General features: G+C 33.8%; 1 protein-coding gene across 2 annotated transcripts; it reads right to left on the reverse strand.

Annotated features, from left to right (window-relative positions):
- Positions 1 to 1325: 1325 nt before the first annotated feature.
- LOC121980505 (superoxide dismutase [Cu-Zn] 2-like) lies at positions 1326 to 11315 on the reverse strand. 2 transcript variants are annotated; one of them, XM_042532573.1, is made up of 8 exons: positions 11123 to 11315; positions 10913 to 11014; positions 4310 to 4405; positions 4215 to 4246; positions 4053 to 4128; positions 2221 to 2288; positions 1901 to 1954; positions 1326 to 1585 (listed from the first exon to the last, which is right to left on the reverse strand). In XM_042532573.1, the coding sequence occupies exons 1-8, from the start codon at positions 11214 to 11216 to the stop codon at positions 1580 to 1582; spliced, it is 528 nt and encodes a 175-aa protein (XP_042388507.1). In that variant the 5' UTR covers positions 11217 to 11315; the 3' UTR covers positions 1326 to 1579. The 2 variants fall into 2 exon arrangements, with proteins under 2 accessions (XP_042388507.1, XP_042388508.1); XM_042532574.1 differs by lacking the exon at positions 2221 to 2288 and having other exon boundaries at positions 11123 to 11308.
- Between the last annotated feature and the right edge of the window lie 2628 nt (positions 11316 to 13943).

The raw sequence follows: 13943 nt of genomic DNA on the forward strand, positions 1-13943 counted from the left end.
TTCAATCGATCCGAAAATATACTATATACGACTATAAAATTATTCATAGAACTCTTACTCAAAAGCTAAAGCTTTTATAATTAAATAGTATTATTTAATACTACTTAATCCCTTAATTATTCTGCATTAAAATTATTTAATGAGTTTTTTACATACTGTGTTATGTGTTTTTTTTGGCACTGTTTCACACGTTGAAAGATTTTTTTTTCTTGAAAAATTGTTTCTTATTGAAACAGTATTATTTTTTTAATTACATGAAACAGAAAAACACGTAGAAGAGGATTTTTTTTTTTAATGAAATACTCCTTCACGTTAAAACGGTAATGGCATTGTTTCGCGAAGACAAGATTACATTAGTCGAAAAAATAATCGATTAACATTAAATTTTAAACGATTATGAATCCCATCATGAGTTTAGGCAGAATCGATTAAGAAATTTTTTTAATCAATTCACATTGATTCTGTTCAATATTTTAGACTCAATTGTTCGATCAAAATAATAAATTGAATCATCGTAATTTTTCTTAAAATTAAGTTACACAACGACGATTTTCACATCTTTCTTTTTGTTCTTAATAGAAATATGAAAAATTCAAAAAACAAATCTATCATAATTTTTTTCTTAGATGATTTTCGATGATAAAACCTTATATTATACTAAGAAAATTTAATCTAACATACATATAAATCGACAAAAGAATTTAAACTTTATTGTCAATGCAAACGACAAAACAAAACCTGACTCTAATACCAATTGATAGCTCTTATAAAACCTAACCACATGAATTCTAGACAATCAAATAAAAATTCAAATAGGAAAAATAAAAACATATGAGCATGAATCTATATTTCATCGAGAACATAATATAAAAAAATAAATACATAAACAAATATGATAAAGAACCTAATTGAAAAGTCATCCTTATCTTTAACGTCGTCCAGAAATAATCCCGATTAAAGAAAATACAACGGAAAGAAAAAAGATCTTTCAAGAGACTTACGGATGACAGGGCCGAAAAACTTTAGGTCAATGGAGAACCAAAAACTCTGTCAAGATTTAAAACCTCTAAATCCTTGGAGATCAATCCTATATATAATGGACATTTATTATCAATTCATATATGATAATATATGCGGGACAATAGAGGTTCTACTTATATAAGATCTACATCCAATAACTGAAACCTAATAAACCTAAGTTAGATTACTTAGATAACTTTAATGAGTTCAATTTGTACTCATACACACAACATACAATTAAGTCCACCAATTAGACATAATAACCAACAATATTATCTATTGTGGGAATGTTAAGGGACCATATGTGAACAATAATATCATGATTGAAAAGCTAATATGTGTCATATCCACTTTTGTTAAATGATAAGTGACTTCAACAAATATTCAATTCCAAAATGAATCCAAGAGCATGAGTTCTTACACTAGTTTCCCGTATTAACATGTACAGGATAGCCAGAGGACGTTTGATTGTTCCAAATAGAACCGAGATACATTAAATAGTATCATCAGATGCCATCTCCAAGTACAGTCACTGCTCAAACTGATGACTGGAGGCCAATTATTCCTGGAGAGAATTGAAGAAAAAAAAGTCAGATTTCATAGAGATAACAGAGGCTGTTTCACCAAATCAAGTCACGTCCTCATGGTCATCATGATTTTTACCATGTCACTCCTCAATCATATTTTTGCAAATCAATTGAAATTAGGTTGGGGAAGAAAATTGAAAATCAAGAGTAATTTAAGAAAAAAAAGATAAGGCAGAGGTGTAATATGGTAAATGATCAACATTGAGGCATGATCAGTCAAAAGCTAATATAAGGGATGTGATTTTGCAAAATGTCAAATAGAAAAGAGCAGCAAATCGAGAACAGATTATTACCGCATCCAATTCTTGCACCTGCATTACCAGTAGTTTTACTAAGTTCATGACCTCCTGCAAAATTTGATAAATTTCAGTCCACAACATGCATTCCACATTAGAAAGAACACTAGTAATAGTAATTGCAGTGGCTATGTTGGATCGGTCGCCTACTTACATATCTCAGATATCACTAGCTAAGCTTAAAATGCTATTCATAAATTCTCCACACTAGGCACAAATCTCACTCTTATCATTGTATGCGGGGGATCCAGGATTTTTAGTATGGGGAGGCCACATACTAAATGACAAATAATTATTCTGCATTATAGAAATCATGCAGTCAGGGCAGTGTTAGGTGCCGACGAGCAAGCGGATAGAGCCGATGATGAAGCCAAGATGGTAGCGTCAAACAACAACCTCCCATGACCATCTATCTCAACTTTTATAAAAAAAAAATGAAATGGAACTTTTAAATAAATAATAAAAGGTCTCAAAATATAAATAAATTTCAAAAATATAAAAATTTTAATTAATCAAATAAATTTAATTAAAAGCTCAACAATATCTAAATAAATTAAACTCAAATCAAACTAAACTAAAACAGAAATCAAATTAAATTTGGACACCTATTTGAACGGCCTAATTCTTTTTATATTTATTTGATTTAATCTAATTATTTTATTAAATAAATTTAAATAAGTTTGAGTTGGCTTAACTCATTTTCAGGGCTAATTAGAGTTTACTCACAGCTGTTTATCACGTTTACAAACCTACCTTCACTTGGATTCCTCCACTGCCTTGTCCAACCATGAGACTATTAAGAAGAGATTATGTTCCCAAGAATTGACTCCTAAATTGCCGGCACTGTGTGAGCCACGCAAAGCTCTTCGCGTTCCAGAACATGGCCTGAGTCCCCGTCATCAGTCGTCGGATCTAGCATCTTAGAGCTTGGGGTTTACACACCTCATCTATCTCAGCAACCAGATCACGACCAAAACTACATATCCCTTCAATTTCAACCGTGTAAAATTGAAGGGAGATTCGCCGATGGTTGTCGACAACTGCGTGGTAGATCCGTCGATGCTCTGCTTGGTCTAGGTGAATAAACTACGACACTGCGCAGCAAATCCATTGTATGGTAGCTAAAGGTGGAATCCGCCATTCCAGTGGCCCCATACGGTCGGCCTCACGACCATCTGTAAGGAGATAAATCGGGAAGCTATAGTTGGCTAATATGGGGAGAGTTTTTTTTCTTGTCTTTGCCGAGATTCTAACCCTTGTTCTATAATAGCAACTCTACCCTGCACTAGTCAACTCAACCCTGCCCCGGGGCCACTCTTATCGTTGCAGGGTACACTGTTTACTATAACCTCTAGAAGCAAACCAGATTCAGATATATCAGCTTACAACCAATGGAGTAGATTCTGATGCAACTGAAGCCTGATTTTTCATAGACTTTTAATAACTAGTTTAGTCCATTTGCAGGGCGTCCTACATTTCATTATCTACTACCTCTGAATCCATGAAACATACACATATATTACCTCCATCTCGTTGATGGTTTCTTTAGCACATCAAATTCAGTGACTGATGAAAATCTGTATCCGTATGTTAATCGGTGCTGGCTACAACTTCTGAATCTCTGTAATTCAATCATGATTGGCAAAAATGAATGTGATTTCTGTACTAAATATTCGGATCAGTACAGAGATCTAATTGCTTAATTGGGCAATCATGTTGGACGACCAAACTCCGTTGGTAGTCAATAGTGTTGAATTCACTGAGCAACTACTTCTACCCATTTTTTTTATGTAATCGAGGTATCCAGCTGTTACGCTACTTCTACCCATTAACATTAGGAAGGAAAAGTTTTCAAGAAATTGCTGACAGAAGCAAGAGAATGCAATCAATGAACATATTCACCCAATTTTACAAGATAATGAAGAAAGAACAAGCGAACAACCACATGCAGAATAATATCATTTTCCAGAAGAAAAATTGTCCAATTTCTCAGCAAGTGCAGAATGTGTACTTTTAAAGTCACTAATATGAGCCTAGTGATATTAGCTCCATGAGAAGTCAACTGAAATGCAAATGGAAAGCATAAAATAAAATAGACTATATGATACATCTTAAGAGTGAACAAATTATATGTAGATATTGTCAATACCTCGGCCTAAGTCATCAGGATCAGCATGGACAACCACTGCCCTTCCCAATACCGAGTTTGGTCCACTTAATGGAATCTTCAAAATGTAAGAAAAAATAGAAAAAATTATCGGAATGCTAGAGGTTATCAAACCAGATAAAAAAGTAATATGCGATACTAAACCTGTAGATCTTTAACATATACTTCGGCTATTCCTGCAAGCAATACAGAATGTCACTAATGCTATATATAAGATATGACGAATTGAAGATATTAACCATCTTGGTTAGCCACAATGTTTCCCAGGTCACCCGCATGTCGTTCCCAATCACTTGGAGCCCCGTGAGACTTGTTCAGTGGATTGAAATGCGGACCTGCATGAAAAGCTGAAATCATTTCTTTGTTGTATAACAGTTTCCATTAAGGAGAATTCCTGTGGACTAGATAGCTATGATGTTTTTATTCATACATCCAAACAGATGATCAGAACAAAGTCATAATGCTAACTTAATTATAAGTTTTAAATAAACCTCAACTAATCTTGTCGATCTACAAAGTAGTTATTTGGGAAAAAATCAAAAGGGTGCCTCTTTTTGAATCGTCAAAGTTGCCTTTTTTTTTATCATTAAAAGAGTGCCCCACCAAATGGTTTCTGTTAAGTTTATCCCAACCCATTCAGCCCAAAAAAAAAAAAAAACTGACCGACCCTCTCCAACCTAGGTCGTCGCCCAAACTTGCAAGCGTCCTACCTAAACAGTACTATAATCCCGCTAAAGTAGCAACTTTTCTCTAATCCTACGCTAAGCTACAAATATCATTTTGTCTCCTGATCATCAGTGGGCTTCACCTCTTTCTTCTCTAATCTAGACTGATATTCATGTATTTGTGTTTTTTTTCTTTTCCATTTCATGTATTGGTCTTCAGTTGTCTGTCATTCATGTAGAAGTAGCAATACTAAAATAAGTATCAATTTTGGAGGCTCATGACTCTCACTAATTTGTTTTTTAAAAAAAAAAAGTTTTTAAAGTGTATTCAGAAATTTTGATTAAAATTATTACATAGACCTATGCTAGTCAATTTACAAATAATTTCTCAGTTGTACTCCTTGGATCCTCGTGAGTAATTTTATGCCTTCATTTTACAAGTTTAACACCCCTTTAGGTTATGCCTTTATTTTTCAATTTTAAGCCATTTAGGTCTATATAGTAATTCTAGCTACAATTATTTCATGAACCTTCCTAGTCAATTTTAACCAGTTTAGGTTTCTGTAGTAATTCTAGCCAAAAATTGTTTCATGAACCTACCTGGTCAAATTATATAAGAGAGCACTACATTTTGTGCTCTTTTGAACCTCTTGATTCATTCACGCCTTAATTTTTTAATTCTAGGTAGTTTAAATTCATGTTGCAGTTTTGGCCAAAATTGCTTACATGGATTTAAACAACTCAAAATTCATAAATAAGCATTCTCATGTGCTTCTTGGAATCTCTTAAATCCTTTTACGCCTTTATTTTTCAATTTTGGGCATGTTAGGTGCATGGGGCAAATTTAACTAAAATTGTTAGACCGTTCACATTTCACCGGTGCGCCCTCGGTTATGTTCCTTAAAGCCTTTGGAGTCATCCTATACTCTTCTTAGTTTTGTTACTAGAGTTCTAAAAGAATATGTAGCAATTTTAGCCAAAAGCTAATGGACAACCTACCCAATTTTTTAAAAAATGTTATGTTTGTTATATTTTGTGAACCTTCCAGAGTCATTATATGCATGGTCTTAAATGTCCACCCATGTCAGTTGGGATGGATGGAATTTACTGTTTCGCCTGTCAACCAGCACAACACTGTAAAGCGCCAAGTCGCAAGGACTGCCACAACCACAAGACGTCATAGGGGAGCCACAACCTCGTGACGTGTCACGAGGTCGCAACGGCCAATTTTTTAAATAAATAAATAAAATTATCCTTTTTTATTTTTCTTTTTCTAATTTTTCCTTTCTTTTTTTTTTAAAATTTTCCCCATTTTCGTATTGTTTTATTTTTCCCATCAAAAATTATTTTCCTTTTTTTTCCCCATTCATCTAAAATTAATTTTTTTTCATTCATGCTTCCACAAGGTAAATAATAAAAAAAACCACTTTAAAGATGGAGAATACAAATTATTAGAAAAAGATAAAAGTAATATAATATAATTTTTAATCTTATAAAATATAATATTATTAATGAATTAAATTATTTTTATATAAATTTAACTTAATTTTAAATTGATCATAATAAATCCAAACTAAATCCAATTTAAACCCACTTGATCATGATATTTTACTTGATGAACTTTAATTAATCCTAAATTAAGTTTTACTCAATAAGGATCAAATATTTCATGAGATAATATCAAATTTAACTCAAAAATAAACATCTATAGTAATCAAATATTAATATTTTTAATTAATATAATTTATATTTAAAAAAGTACTGAAATCATCTCGGTACGACAAGATACGATACCAAAACTGTATCGTTCTAGTCATAAAACAAAACTCTGGCACGACTCAAATTTTAAACCTTCATTCTATGTTTTTGTTTTATAATTTTAACTAGTTTATGTCTACATAACAATTTTGGCTAATATGACTTATGATTTTTCTTTAATCATTTAGTCACTTTAAAGGCATAAGTGGGCTCCAATGACCTCTATTTCAAAAATGTGAGGAAAATACTCATTAACAATTTAGGTCAATGTTGATATATGGTCATTTCTTAGTCGTTTATCATGGTCACTTTAAATGGAAAAGCAGGCTCTAATGATCTTTGATTCAAAATGTGAGACAATTAATCATGTGACAATTTTAGCCAAAGTTGCTATATGGTCATTTCTCAATCATTTGTTGTTTGTCATTTGGTTACTTTGAAAGCAAGGGTGAACTCCAATGCTCTCCTCAAGTATATCTATCTATTCGAATTCAAAATTTAAGGGGCAAACATCTATGTAATAGTTTCAGCCAAACTATTACATGGTCATTTTGTTTTGCTACTTTAAAAGTATGAGTGAACGCTAATAGCCTCCTTAAGTGCATTTGTCAATTTACATTCAAAATTTGAAAAGCTCCATGTAGTAATTTTGGCCGAATTGCTACATATCCATATTTGAGTTGTTTGGTGAAGCAATCACGTTTTTCATTTTGCTATGCATTACAATTAAAATGTCTCCATCCATCTAACAATCTAACGGTTGTTATTATTGTTGTCCTATATATTTCAAGGACTCACTAATTTCTACAACATTCTTATCATATCTTGATAATCTTGAGTAAGATGCTGAATGGTTTTTGTTGTTTATCCTCAAGGCAAACCACAATAATAGAAATGGTTAGTCGGCCACAATAATAGAATGAGATAGATTGTGGACAAATTTCACCTCGTTAATTTGATCTCAGCAATACATATTGGTACAACAAGGAAATTGCTTATTGTTGAAAATTAAAAATTATATTAACTTAAAAAACTTGTCTAATACATGGGAAGCTTAACTCCTTTTTATAGATTGATACAAACTTTTAAAAACAAATTTATCTAAAATAAACATACACACAAACCATGTTTCCCACACTCCTCCTTAAGTTAGTGAATATATGTTTATCATTCCATACAATACTTTAAAACACTGACTTACTTAACACTTTAGTAAGTAAATTTGTAAGTTGTCCATGTGTAGACGCGTTTGGGGCACAAATCAACTTAAGAATGTTATCAATTTCAATGTACTTTGCTCAATCATATTGTACTAGATTGCAGGTTATATTAATTGCAGACTTATTATCACAATAAAATCTCATTAGACCATTCCACTTATCTTCAGGTCTTCTAAGATCATCTTTAACCATAACCAAAGTAGTTCACACACCTTGAGCAATTGCTCAAAATCTACGTCTGACCTGACATATCATTATTTTTCAGGTGTTTAGTCACTTTGAAAGGATAAGGAGACTCCAATGGCCTTTTATTCAAAATGTGAGGAAAATACGTGTAATAATTTTGGTCAAAACTATTATATGGCCATTTCTCAATTATTTAGTCACTTTGAAAATATGAGTAAACTCCAATAGCCTCCTTAAGTGCATTTGTCTATTTATATGCAAAATTTGAAAAATTTAAGGTAATAATGTTGACTGAAATTGCTATATATCTATATTAGCGTTGTTAGGTGAAACAATCATGTTTTTCATTTTGCTATGCATTACAAGTAAAATGTCTCTATCTAAAGTCGTTATTGTTGTCCTATATATTTTAGGGGCTCACTAATTTATACATAAATCTTATCATATCTTGATAGTCTTGAGCATGATGATATGATAGTCTTAAGCTTGATGATTTTTGTTATTCATCCTCAAGGCAAGCCACAATGACAGAAATGGTTAGTCAACCACAACAATAGAGTGAGACAAATTGTGGGTAAATTTTAATTTGTCAATTTGATCTCAATAATACATATTGGGACAATGAGGAAATAGCTTATGAGGTTGTGGAGGAGGAGGAGGATAATGAGAATGAGGATGAGCTGTCGAGGAGAATAAACAAATGGTTTATGAGAATATAGAGGATCACTCAAACCCTATCAATTCTACTGCATCTAATGTAGGTAGAGTAAGTCTTAAGTTGAATCTAATGTAGGTAGAGTAAGTCTTGAGTTGAATGATTTCACATTTAACACGGGCAATTTCATATTAGATACATTACATGAAGATGTTAAAGATGAGGATACCTGGTTGAAAAAAAAAATCTAAAGTTGGTAAAGTAACGTAATACGCCATTATTGATTTCTATGAATATAATACCACCATACCATCATGGTTCTATCATCCTACTGCATGTTGATTATTATTCATCATATAAAAGTTTTAAAAAGGATCCAGAGAATTATGTAATTTCTCAAGGTTTTGAGATAAAGCACATGGAGGTTAGAAGTTATAAAATTATAGCAAAAAGTGATTATGCTTATAGATCGTCTTCAGGTTATGTGAAGGGAGATAAATTACGGGGTCAGCTTATAGCCGATCGCCAAGTAGCTAGGGGGTTGGAGGAGTTTTTTTTTCCTGAGAGCATGCGTCTGCTGGGAATTGATCCTTGTACCATTGTAATAAATCTGCCACCCTCTAGCCAACTGGCCACCCTATGGGGATGATTAGAAGCTATAAAATTTTGTCAAAAAGTGAAATCCGTCACCCTGACGGCCTCCCACGATTGCCCCACGCTATTGGGAGGAAGTAAATTAGGAAACTAAGGTTAGTCATCACATGGAAGAGTAATTCTTTGGTCTTTACCGGGATTCGATACATGCTTAATTCTGTAAACCTGCCATGTGATTACCAATTCAGCTATGCTCTAAAATGAACTATATCATCATGGTTCTATCATCCTACTGCATGCTGATTATTATTCATCATATAGAAGTTTTAAAAAGGCTATAGAGAATTATGTAATTTCTCGAGGTTTTGAGATAAAAATAATGGAGATTATAAGCTATAAAATGAAGTTAAGTTGTGCGAATAAAAATTATCAATGGCACATCATTGCACAAGGACTGCGAAAAATTTGCATTATTATATTTGATGACAAGCACACTTGTATAAAACTATAAGAAAGTGGTTAGGCCAAACACAACGTACTAGCCCATGGGTTGTTGATGAGATTCAAGAATAATTAATGTCAAATGAAAAAGTTTACTTTAAGAATTTGCTCTAAGGCTGATTATAAGAGACATTTAGAAAAGCTTTAGAGTCACGATATTATATTAGAAAGCATTGCAAGCCAAACATGTTCATGGCAATTAGAGGTATATACGTCAATGATAATGAAATAATAGTGCATAAATGCTCAATACTAGATGGGCATTTCCAGCAAGTGTTCTAGGTTTTGGGAGCAAGTATTTGTGTATTTATGCATTTCCTTCAGCTTGTTATTAGGGTAGATACATGCCACTTGAGAGGAAGTTTTGATGATGACCACAAGAATCGATGGGGCAAATAAATTCTTTCGTATAACATTAGCAATGCCATAGACAGAGAGTAGACTTTCTTGGCAATTGTTCTAGTCTCAATATTCATATAATTGGAAAGTGATCAATCTCAATTATATGTGATTGTAATCTAGACATTGGAAATTGGAAATTATACTCCGGAAATCATGAAAGAAATCTCCTAAGGCACACCACGGTTATTATCTTGTGCATTCAGCGAAGAATTTGGTGCCTAATTATCTTGGCCACAAGAGCTATTTGTAACCTTTAGTCAACCAAAGAGTCAATTTTGTCGACCAAAACACCATCAGATTAATTTTAGACTCCATTTACATTATATTGCTCTTGTTTTATCTAACTTTTGATTGAGTTGTGATTTTTACAAGAATTTAATGACCTGTCTATTCACCTCCTTCTTGGCCAGTCTTCTCAATCTTATAAATAAGCACTCTCTTCTCACCTAATATGATATAGCCCTATCAACATCATTGTAATTCATAGGCAACAGTACCTTCAGGAAAATCTTTTCAGATACAAGACTAGTAACACTATATTATTATAATAAGGAAATGATCCAAGATATTTGATATTTGAACTAAGAAAAGGTTTCAATAAAACAAACTCACCCAAATTCTACTTGACATTTTCCTTCTAGCTAGGATATCTTAAAGTATTTTCATATTCTCGCAAAACTAGTTGTAAGAAAATGCATTAACTGTCATCTCCTAGCCAATCTTGTAGCTGAAGTGAAACAACCAATTACTTATATTGGATGAAGAAACCTTAAAGGTACAATTCATTAAATTCTCTCAAAATCGAAATACATGAGCCAAAACACTAATTGCAAATGAATACAGCGCTGGGGCGGGGTTTACCAGTAGAGTTGCAGCCGTTGGTGGTGTCGCCAAAAGAGTGGATGTGGAATCCATGTAGGCCGGGCGTAAGTCCGGTGATTCTTCCCCTCACATTAGTATACCCTACACCAAGTAGTAACCACATCAAGAGGAGGACCACATCAAGAGGAGGAGTAGGCAGCGACTCGAGGGTTGTGATAAATTCAAATTTTTTCAAGCTCAATGAAGGACCAGTGAAGGCATCTTGGATGAATAGCAGAGAACCGCCGATGCCGTCGCCGGTGATGATCGCCACACCCTTCAGATTACCTCCTCCGGCTGCCATAGCTCTGGTCACGACCCACGCACCGCCATCGCGTCTCTTATTTATTTATTTATTTTGTTTGGAGGAGAAAAATGATGGGAGATGGATTGAAACCGGATCTGGTTTCCCGCACCTTATTTATCCGCAACGTGCTGATCTGACCCGATTAGAAAATTCGGCAGGATGACAATTTACTCAGAATTTCATGGAGAAACGATCCGAATGAGGAAAGATAGGATGTTAATTTACTCCGAATTTGATGAAGAATCAATCCTAGAGAATATGAAGGGAATTTTTTAAATTATCAGATAATTGAACATAGATATTTAAATAATTAGGTATGGAAAAGAGTCTAGTCAAATTCTATCCATATCCATATCCATATCCATATCCATATCCGATTGAATTATATATATAAATTATTTAATTTACTTGGATAATCAACTCCAAGGATTTACTCCTCACTCATAGTTAAATTATGAAACCTCCTTCTTAGAGGTGGAGAAGGCTCGTACGATCTCAAATACGATAATACAATGAGAAACTCAAACGAGATTGCAAATGAAAATTGAAAATGATTTTATAATAATGAACCTTTCTTTGCTTGTTTTTTATTGCTTTGGTTAGCCTTTTGATGCTTAGAAAATATAACAGTATTTATTGCCAAAATCTCAAGAATCGGTGTCAAAGAAACTCTATGAAAATCCCTTTTTAAGGGTTATTTCGAAGTCTTCTAATTGATTGATTCAATCCTCAATCAATTGTCATGTCATCTCAATTGTTCAAAATATGCAAAACGACTCTTTTTCACCTATTTAATCGATTGGTGAGTCATATCAATCGATTGACAGCTTCTAATCGATTGACCTAATCAATTCAGAAGCTTTATGTTCTTGCAAAAATCACTCCAATAGATTAGTTTAATCAATTAAACCTTGCTGAATTGATTGCCCCAATCGATTTCAGTACATTTTGTGTTGTCACGAGAAATCAACCAATAAAGCCTTTATCAATTGGCACCTTTGAATCGATTAGACTAATTGATTCAAAAGTCTACTATACTTCATGAAAAACTTAGCTAATTGATTATCCTAATCAATTAGGGATGCCAACATCAATTGACTTAATCAATTTTGGCCCTTTTTATTTTTGAGAATTGAGCTCCCAATCGATTGGTGATGAATGCTCAATCGATTATGTCAATTGATTGGAGTACCAAAACCTGAAGGTTCGGGTCTAGGATTTGCCAATCAATTAGTTAAGATCACTAATCAGTTGATAACCATAATTTTAGCCTTTCCAAAGTTGAATCCATATTTTGTCTGGTATCCAATTGACCTCAACCTACCGGAACTTTCTTGCAAGTGCCTAGTCAACTTTTGACTCATTTGGACTTTCTCACCAAGTATACAATCCTCCTTGACCCACTTGGACTTTTCTTTTATCAAGTATTCGGTTCTCTTTGACTTAGATTTTCCTTTGCCAACTTTTCTATTGGTCTTTTCTTATCTAACCTCCAGTTAGGACTAATTATTCTGAGACTTCTCACCCTTACTTAATCTTTAGTTAGGACTTCCTTGTCTAACCTCCAATTAGGACCATTCACTTGGTAAAATTCTCACCTGCCTAATCTCTTGTTATGATTTCTCATTGTCTAACATCCAATTAGGACTTTCTATTACTTAATCTCTAGTTAGGGTTTTCCCTTGCCTAACCCTAGTTATGACCATTATCTAACATCCAGTTAAGGTTTTTTCTTACCTAATCTTAGTTAGGACTGAGATTAGGTAAGAAAAAAACCTTAACTGGATAGAGATCCAGTTAAGGTTTATTTTTGTAAAATCTTTCCTTTTATAGATATCACTAAAAAGGATTTAAAAGGATGATTTTAATTATAAAACTTTCCTTTTTTATATTAGTCACAAAAGGAAATAAAAGGAGTTTTTATCTTATTAAATCTTTCCTTTTATATAGATCTATAAAAGGGATTTAAAAGAGAAAGATTTTAATTATTGAAATCTTTTCTTTTATAGACATCCACAAAAGGATTTTAAAAAGAGATTTTAATTTTATAAAACATTCCTTTTATAGCTATTCACAAAAGAAATTTTAAAAGAGATTTAATTTTTACTTAAAATCTTTCCTCGTTTGATGAAGAGGGTATGACCTGTTGGTGCAACCTTAGGTCAAGGTTGACCTGGGTGACCTGACTCGAGTTGACCTGACTCGAGGTATATTTTGATGTTTGACAAGAATAGAGAAGTTATATTTTGATGTTTGACAAGAATAGGAACTTGGGGGATTGTGGGTGCAACCTTTGGTCAAAGTTGACCTGGTTGACCCGACTTGAGTTGACCTGATTCGGGAAAAGTCCAAGTATGGAGACTTGGCACGGAAAAGTCCAAGCAGGGAGCTTGGCACGGGAAAAGTCCAAGCAGGGAGTTGGGCACGGGGAAAAGTCCAAGTATGGAAGCTTGGCATGGGAGGTCGGAGAGGGCTCGGTAGCTCGTTCTCTGGACTGGATGGAGTCGGAGAGGGCTCGGTAGCTCGTTCTCCGGACTAGGTCAGAGAGAGCTCGGTAGCTCGTTCTCCGGACTAGGTCAGAGAGGGCTCGGTAGCTCGTTCTCTGGACTAGGTCAGAGAGGGCTCGGTAGCACGTTCTCTGGACCGGATGTGGAAGTCGAGAGGGCTCGGTAGCTCGTTCTCTGGACCTGACGTGGAAGTCGGAGAGGGCTCAGTAGCTCGTTC

This window comes from Zingiber officinale, chromosome 5A (genome assembly GCF_018446385.1).
Source record: "Zingiber officinale cultivar Zhangliang chromosome 5A, Zo_v1.1, whole genome shotgun sequence".
Lineage (NCBI taxonomy): Eukaryota > Viridiplantae > Streptophyta > Magnoliopsida > Zingiberales > Zingiberaceae > Zingiber > Zingiber officinale.